Source organism: Protobothrops mucrosquamatus, unplaced genomic scaffold (assembly GCF_001527695.2).
Source record: "Protobothrops mucrosquamatus isolate PMUCROS unplaced genomic scaffold, P.Mucros_1.0 scaffold1746, whole genome shotgun sequence".
Classification (NCBI taxonomy): domain Eukaryota; kingdom Metazoa; phylum Chordata; class Lepidosauria; order Squamata; family Viperidae; genus Protobothrops; species Protobothrops mucrosquamatus.
Genome location: NW_015387888.1, coordinates 194,488 through 203,707, shown reverse-complemented (window position 1 = coordinate 203,707; position 9,220 = coordinate 194,488). Strand labels below are relative to the sequence as shown.

General features: G+C 41.8%; 1 protein-coding gene across 1 annotated transcript; it reads right to left on the bottom strand.

Annotated features, from left to right (window-relative positions):
- Positions 1–2,549: 2,549 nt before the first annotated feature.
- On the bottom strand, positions 2,550–8,973 carry LOC107293842 (interferon-induced protein with tetratricopeptide repeats 5-like). The gene is made up of 2 exons (XM_015823029.1): positions 8,838–8,973; positions 2,550–5,253 (listed from the first exon to the last, which is right to left on the bottom strand). The coding sequence occupies exons 1-2, from the start codon at positions 8,840–8,842 to the stop codon at positions 3,804–3,806; spliced, it is 1,455 nt and encodes a 484-aa protein (XP_015678515.1). The 5' UTR covers positions 8,843–8,973; the 3' UTR covers positions 2,550–3,803.
- Between the last annotated feature and the right edge of the window lie 247 nt (positions 8,974–9,220).

Sequence of the window (9,220 nt, the reverse complement as noted above, 5' to 3'; positions counted from 1 at the left end):
GAAAAGGAAAAGGAAAAGATGCATTACCATTTCCTTCAAGGTGGATTGCAGCACTCTTTTATAAATATGTCAAAGTTAATTGCCCAAAAGAAATGAATTCTAGGTAAACATCTGCACTTTCGGAACTTTTAGGTACTCAAGAGTTAGGAAAGCTTAAGCATAAAATTTGTTCAGCCAGAAGGAAGTGCAAATGCTCCAGGAGTTACATATACAACAGATGCTTGATACAAAAATGTGAAGAGGTATTGCTCTTTTTTTTTGTATTTTGCTTGATACAAAAAAAGCAAGATGTGCTCATCACAAAACTGGGTTTGTGAAGCTCATTTTCAAGGTCCACAAATGCCAACCTATTCTTCAGAGGACAATCAAATGTCTCAAGGGAAGCAGCAACAAAACTCTGAAGGTTAAGTCCCTTTGCCAGAGGTCCCCAACCTTTTGGGCACCAGGGACCGGTACCATGGACAAAGGTTTTTCCGTGGACCAGAGGGGGTGTGGTTTTGAATACTGCCTGCATCCTGAGGATGGAGCTTTGCTTGTTTATGCAGCACACTTGGTGGCCTGCTGCCGATCAGTGCCGGTCCACGGAGCGGGGGTTGGGGATCCCTGTCCTATACCTCCCCAGAAAGTTTCTATTCACTGCCTAGTGTAGAGATTCTCTGTGGTGCTTATGATTCACGAGCATTGATACCATCGTTATTTTTATGGTCCATTAAGACAGCCCTGATTCCTGGAGACTGCTAGAACAAGTCCCTGCAGTTTTCTTGGCAACACTTTCAAAAGTGGCTTGCCAGTACCTTCTTTCTAGAGCTGAGAATGATTGTCTCAAAGCCACCCAGCAGGCTTCATGTCTAAGGCAAAGACTATAACTTGTGGTTCCCACTTTTAACACAGCACTGAACTGTCACTGTATCTGCATAAAAACGAGTGGAATTCTCTTTTCAAAATTGTTCACACACTCAACCCATGTTACAGCTTTCAGCAGATCTTTCCTAATCTTACATTGTCTCATAGAAAGACTTTTGTTCCTTCACCTCAAATATCAGGAAATAAAGAGACACAAATAGCATCAAACTTTGGTAGCTATATTGAAAAATGAGCCATTGTGTCATTAATCCTAACCACTCATAGGATGGAGACAGATCCAAATCACTCACTAATTTCATAAAAGAGATTACAAGCTTGTTTATGATACCTGAAGTATAATGTCATACACGCCCCAAGGATCCTCCCTACAGCTTTCCTGTAAGAAAGGAAAACAGCAACTTGCCAATTGACTGAAGAAGATGACAACCTGGCCAACAAGTGTGACACTATGCAAATCTTTGCTAAGAAACTACAATTGATCTGACCAGAGGTGGCCATTTGTGAGTAATGAGCCCCTGTCCAGATCTATCAGAACATGTCTTCCTTGTGATCATTTTCCTGCAAACCAGCCTTCCAGCAACTAGTGACTTTGGTAGAGAAATAAAGGCCTTCTCCATGATTTCTAATAAGACAGGCCACAAATAAGGAAACCAAGCAATAAATAAAGTCCAGATATTCTAGTTTGGGGAGCAATCCTGTGGGAGAGATCCCACAATTGTGGATGCACAAAAGGAGCCCAGGTTTTATTACCTCTTTCCTTCAAGAACTTCAAAGGTACACTTTGAAGCAACTTCACAGTGCAGGGTAAGCTATGCAGCACCAAAGTTAGAATGCACTGTTTGGTCTCTGGACTCCTCTGTTTACCTTCATTCAAGACCAGGTTAGTGGAATGTTATACCCATTTAGAACACTGGCTCATCATAGTCAAAATTATGCCATTCAGAGCCAAGAACATCTATTCTAAACCTGTCCCATGAATATGGAATATGCATGATGCATGGTATCAGGTGCGTATCTTTTTAACTCCCTTAACTTAGTGGCAAACATTCACCTTAGGAATATTGTTCTAGTAACATGAAGCAAACACACACACACACAAACTGAATTGCCATTCTCTTCATGCTTTGCTATGCCTACCTATTAACTGCAGGTCTTCGCCCATTTATTAATAAATAAAAATGTATAGACCTGTATTAATTGTGATGGTGTCTTTGCTTATGAACTCAGCAATCAGATGAAGATTTGCAGCTGACTTTGGTTAATCACAAAATGGTAAAATGAGATTTTGTTGGTATTTGAATGGGAGGCTACTCTCCCTAGCCTCCTGACTAGGCTAGACTCAGAAGGTAAATAGAATCCCAAGAGAAGCAATGGGAAATCATTTCCTCAGTTGCAAAGAAAACCACATGGATGTATTCATAAAGTAACTGGGAACCAAACTTGAACTGAACTTGAAGCCAATTACCTTAATTATTTGTGATAGCATCTTCATTTATGAACAACCCAACAATTAAGCAGGAGTTTCCATAAAGCTATTGTCCAGATTATATACTTTTTAGTTACAGCAATTACGACTTTCTGCAGGTGCCCCTTTGAAGAATTCAAAGGCCAGGATATTTTACTTTTGTTCAGCAGAACCAGATGTTTCATAGATTACTGTGTGTATTTTTCATTTTAATGGCCATAAGAGACCTGTAAGACCAACTTATTTATTATTTAAAAGATACTTATGATAGCAATAAGTTAACATTGTCAAAGAAAAAAACATATTACTATAAGAGGTTAAAAGAATACAAGTATATTATTATTCAAGTCATACATATTTAATACACATATATAACTATCATGCCTACTATATTTAGCATAAATGAGTCCCATATTATATTGTACTTGTCCACACCAAGTCTATGTCTATAGGCAATCCACTTATAGGTAGCAAGTATAATTGGCTCTTCAATCCATTACATGAATGTGGCTATTCCTTTATCTTTCCAAGGCTGCAGTATCAGTCTTGTGGCCATAAGAGCATGGAGAATCAATAGTTATCATGTTCCATATACTAGGTATGTAATTCAAGAGAAAAATATCCTCTGAAAATTTTAGCTTTTGTCGCAAAGTCATATTTATGCCTGTGTCATAATCCATTACTTTGTCCTGACAGGAAAGTCCAACTTGGCATCCTGCAGATGTACTGGTACTGAAACTTATTTGTCCAGGGAACCAATTAGAATATAGAACTGCAGGATAAATATAAGACTCAGGATGCCTGCAGATTAGGCTATGTGATGTTTTAGTTTGATGATTTAAGTGATCTCCCATGCCCAAAGCTAATTCATTCAAAGACCCCTTCCCTTTCTGACGGACGCAGAGCAGCCGGGTTTGAAGCAGATTAAATAGCACTAGCAATACCATAACAATACCACAGACTAAGCGGTTTACAGAGTCAGCATATTACCCCCAACAATCTGGGTCCTCATGTTACCGACCTCGAAAGGATGGAAGGCTGAATCAACCATGAGCCATTGAGACTTGAACTACTAGTAGCAGTCAGCAGAATTAGCCTACAATACTGCATCCTAACTACTGCGCCATCACGGCTCAGTGGTAAAATGGGGTACATGCAGAGACATTCCAGCTTCTGCAAGGATTAGTTGAAGCTACAGAGCATCATTGTAAGATTCTACCTCCACCCTATTTATACGTTGTTTCTTTTTTTATCTTGCTTGATGTTAATTTTAATGTTTTAACTTTTAATACTCTAATAAGGCCTTATTAGAAATTAATATTCTTCTAAATATATTTCAAAGAAAACATAGCAGAGATGTAAGTGCTCTAGTTCAAGGCAATTGTAAATGCTAACTATTTGGGTCTTTGACATGGCATGAAGTGCAAAGCTAAAAATATTTGGAAACCACGTGCTTTTGAAAAATAACATAAATTTAGCTTTCCAAGGAAAGCTTCAAGTTCATAACTGCACTCAGATACTCTTCATTCGTAGGATCCATTTCCAGGGCTTTTTCGTAGGCTTCAATGGCTTTCTCTTTTAATCCAAGGTGTTGGTAGAAGAATCCCAAGCTTTTGAATATCTCAACACATTTTGTACCTTTCTTAACTGCCTTATCTAACAATTGCTTCAAGCTCCTTTCACACTTCTTTTGTTCAAATGAAGTGTTTTCAATTTTCAGTCCAGCCAGGTACTGTTTCATAGCGTTCATTTCTGATTTTCTGTGACGTTCCTGAAAACGCCCATAATTAAAATGGAGTTGCTGCTTCTCCGTAGAAGTTAGGTTGCTGATGGCAAACACTTTCTGAAAGGTTTGATCTGCTTCCCACAGCTGCCCTTGTTCTGCATATATGTTAGCAAGGTCAATATAAGCATAGACAAACTTGGTTTTACACTCCACTACTTTCTGGAAATGAAAAATGCAAAGTTTCATTAGTTCAAACTGCTTTAGAAGAGACTGAAATTTGTTTTTTGACCCTTTTTTTTTCAAAGCTAAGTATTGTGTCCTATAGCAAATCCCAATCTGATGGTGCAAGAATCCAGAGTTTGGGGTTAAGCTTAGTGCTTTCTTCAAATGTTGCAATGATGCATCTACATCTCCTTTCTTTCTGTAAAATTTGGCAGCATACCTTAATACATAAGGAACATCAGGATATCGTCTAAGCACTTCCTCAATGTATTTTTCTCCTTCCTTCACTCTGTTTATTTCCTGTAACTTTAATGCGAGAAGAGGAACAACAAATACATCATCAGGATTCAGTTTTACTGCAAGCCTCAAAGGTTCCAATGAAGAGCCTATTCCTGAATGTTTTTTTGCATAATAATCTTCCAGGCGGTATACTGTGATTGCATAACCTGAGTTAAATTCTGGGTTTTCTGGTTCTTTTTCCAGTGCTTTTTCAAAGCTCTCCTTGGCCTTTTCGTAATATCTGCTTCCAAATTTTAGAAGGGCCCAACCCTTTTCACAGTAGATCTGTGAGAGCTCCATCTTATAAGGAGATGCACTTCCAAGTTGCTTGCAGATGCTTTCTACCTTCTTCATGTAGGTTTGGGATTCAGTAAGATTGCCCATGTGGTAGTGCACCCAGGCATAGTTGCCCCATGTAACCAGGCTTTTCTTTTCAACATCCCCAGGATACTCTACGGGCACAGTCTCTTCAGCTTTCTGTAAGTTTTCCAGTGCTTCTTCCTTCTTGTCGTTCAGGAATTTCACATAGGCAAGAAGGTTGTAATTTAGAACTTTGGATTTATTGATTAAGAACTGGATCTGCTCAGCAATTCTTTCCTCCAATTCATCGGGATCAATATGCTCTTTCTGCAACATCCATGTAAAATGGCATTCAATTTGTTGGAGAATCTCCTTTAAATCTTCCTGGGAGAGGAAACTACAGGACAAAAGAAAAGACAATGAGAGACATTTACATTGTGAAAATAAGAAATAGTCCTATCATCAGTGATAATGGGAGATTTAAAAAACAAAACTTAAATGATGCATTTTTGTACTTTTTAAATATTACTTGATTACAGGAAGGAATTAGTAGTAGTTGCAGTAATTTTTTTCCAGCAAAGAAATAGTATTCTGAATATGCCTGTGTTTTTATGAAGTGAAATAAAGAGCTGAAAAGCAGAAAAGTAGAGCACTGGAGATCATTCACAAAATGCTCCAGACAGATGCTCCTCTAAATAAGGAGACTGCAATCTCTAACTGTTTAGAGCACTGGGAAACAAGCCATCTTTTTCAAACCCATTTTGTGCATTTAAAGACATTAGATATGCATTATTATTTTTCTAAACACTTTTGGGAATTGCTTGCTGACTGCTTTTTAGCTATTAGGAACCTTTGGTTCAACAAATCTAAAAGTACCAGATGAGTTTCCTTCAATCCTTAGCGGAAAAATTTTTAAATGCAAGTTTAAAAACTTTTTAAAAGCAAGTTTAAAAACTTTTTAAAAATGCACGTTTGGGAATAAACAGCAAAAGATTATTACAACTTTGATTTTGGAAAGTTACAAATGGACTAAAGGTCCAGATAGATTAACTATAACAATCCTTCCCATAAGAAAATGCTTTTGTTTCTAATTATTTAAAAAAGGGAGAAAACTCAAAAATAGTTTACAATTAAAGGAGAAGAACACTTTAATTTGACTTATTAATACAGAATTAAGCAAAGTATTTTAACACTGGACATACTGTCACTCTGTTGGTTTGTTATTTACATATTCCTTCCAATTAAGACATCAGCCAGTTTTTTTTGTATGTCCAGTCCTTTTTCCATATTATTCTTGTAGCGTATCACTTTTAAATACACTTCCAGATCAGGCTCTGTCTTGTCATATACAACTTGTTCCCCTTCCTTAACATCTTTTAAACAGAATCTGTCTATATAGGCAGACATCTTAAAGTTAATGTTGTTTATAGACAGGAGATAAAATATGAGTGAGTGATGCAGGAGAGCAGAAAAGCCCACTTGCAAGTCTATAAAAGAGTGAAAAGGGTTTTCACATGCAAATGGACTGAGACTGGGTCTAAGAACTGTAGACTGAGGGAAGAGGAATGCTTTAAAGATCTAAGCCAGTGGTGGTGAACCTATGGCACGGGTGCCAGAGGTGGCACTCGGAGCCCTCTCTTGTGGGCACACGTGCCGTTGCCCCAGCCTTGCCTCCCCCCATGACCCCCTCCTCACCAGCAGCCCTCCTGGAGAAGAGTCAACCCTGAGTGTGGCCTATGCGGAGCAGTGCAGCCAAGGACACGGCAGCCAGGCAGTGTAGACGAGACTCTGCCCTCATGCCCCATTGCGCACAGTTGATGCTGCAGGGCAGAAGGCGTGGCTGCCATGGCGCTGCTGGGCGATCTGCGGTGGGCCCTGGAGGTGATGAGTGGCCCTGCGGGCAGGCGAGGTTTGGGCGGGACAGGGGGTGGAGCAGGGTGGGGCCAGTTTTTGGGCACTCAGTCTCTAAAAGGTTCGCCATCACTGGTCTAAGAGATAGTTACGGTAAGAAAACAGTGCTACAAACTTTAGGAATAGGTACATACAACTACTAGAACATAGATCTAGTAATGGAAAGAGTTGTGAACTTAATATAGGACTAGGGCAGTGGTGGCGAACCTATGGCACGGGTGCCAGAGACGGCACTCAGAGCCCTCTCTGTGGGCACTCGCGCTATGTCCTGGAGATGGCAACCATCACTCTTCAAGCAGCCGCCCGCTAACTCACTGAGGTCCCACATGGCCAGATGCATCCCAGCACGGCTGGTTTGCCTCCCCCCATCCCATCCCTCCTGGCCTCGCATGCTCTCCTTTTCCCGGGCACGACCCACTGCATCGCCTCCTCAGCTGTTGGCCGGCCGTCCAGCTCAGAAGCTGCTTCTCTGAACTGCTGGCAGCGGGCTGCAGAGCCCTAGAGTGCGCCAGTTGAGAGGCCAGCAGGCTGTAGCTGCTGACAGACACCGTTGGCCCCCATGCACTCGCTGGCCTCTGTGTGCGGGGGCCGATGGTGTCAGGCAGCAGCTGCCCTGGCCTCTGCATCGCTTTGCCCTGCGACAATGGCACCCCGCCCTGCCTCGCCTCGCCTTGCCCTGCAGGATGAGCCTCCTGCCCACTGTCCCTCCCGCCAGAGACCCCCTGGATCTCCCCCAACCCTGTCTGGCCCCCACAGGAGTCCCTGCCCACGAGGAACATCGAGGTGACCACACCCACCTTGGCCACACCCACCCATTCTGCCATGAGCACCACAGCCACGCCCACCCAGTGGGCCACACCCACTTGGCACCCAGCGATAAATAAGTGGGTTTTGGGTTGCAATTTGGGCACTCAGTCTCTAAAAGGTTCTCCATCACTGGACTAGGGAGATGGTAGAACAAAACAGGAGCTTAATTTTGTACAGTTATGTAGAAAGAAAAATCTTCATCAGGGTCCAGTCCAAGCCAGGAATAATCAAAATGGAGACTGCTTTAGAAAGAAGGTTGCAGTTTATTGAAGAGGAGAGCCAGACAGAAAGATGGCTCTGGGAAAAGTGACCACATGTAGTATGGAGTGGTGCAGGCATGTCAAACTCTTGACATCACATGATATCGCACAACGTATCAGGACTTTTTCCCCATTGCCGCAATGGGATGGGTGCGGTTTCGACGTGACACATCCAGCCCACCGGCAGTTTGACATGCCTGGAGTGGTGGGTTTTTATACCTTCTTGAGCTTTTGTTTGGAATTGTTTCTGTGGCATGAACTTTGACCTGAGTCTGAGTGTGCCTTTCTGGTATTCTGATAGTGGTGGGTTAATCCTATTATGTCCCAAGGGTCATATCCTGCTTCCCTGGAGCTGGGGCTGTGGCTGATGACTATGTCCTGTGTTAGATTTTTTAGTGTGAGGGATTGTTGTAGGGATCTTTGTCTTTCTAATCCAAGCTTCCTGGCTCCAATCTTTCTGACAAGATTATCACATCTGCATTTCTGCAGACCTGGTTTCTGTTTGGGGCAGAGAGACTGGGGGGGGGGGGTTGGTTTCTGCCTTTAAGATCCATCCTTTGGGGAAATATAATATTCTGCCTTTTAATATTCTCAAAAATATTTCTTTCTGGGGGAGCTGACTTCCCACAGTTGAGTGTGGTAAAAACCAATGACGGTCTTTGTGTCTTAGAAAAGCCCTAACAGGATGGACGAGTCCATTCTCTCCCAACTCAGCCTACCTTTCAGGGTTAGTTCTTGCAGAGATAAAAAAACGAAAAGAAACTGCCTTGTAAGCCGCCCTAATCTTTTAGAGGCCGCTCATTTGGAATCGCAATCCAAGCGCCACAAAAAGCTCCCCATGATGGAACAACTTTTGACATTGAAAAAACCCGCTAAGGCTAAGAAATCATTCGACTTGAAGCCACAAGGCCAAATCGGGATGAGCAATCAAAGCCAGAAATGCAACATACGACCCTCAACAACAACAACAAAAAGGTCGCTCTGTTATTATCAGTTTTCTTACCTCATGATTGCAGCGTTATTATCAGGCGTGGGAGTGAAAACGATTGAATCTCCTTTTCCTAACGAACGACTATCAAGGCTTTCTTTAAATTTTAGAGAGAAGAGAAGATGGTCGGTTGCTCCGCACAGCCTCCCGTCTGATCAGGAAAAAAAAAACAAAAACGAAACGGGAGATCCAGTGATCTTGGGAGAACCGAAACTAAACTTTGCCCTGTTGAAAGTAAAGTCTGGAGCGGAATCGATTTCCATTTTTTCTGATTCCGTTGTTAATCGCTGATGAGGTGGTTCACACGCAGGGCAGGCTGGCCTTTCCTTGTTTGGGGTAAACAACGGTAAAGATTGACGAATAAATCTCGTTAAGCTTAACACACGACGCTACATAAA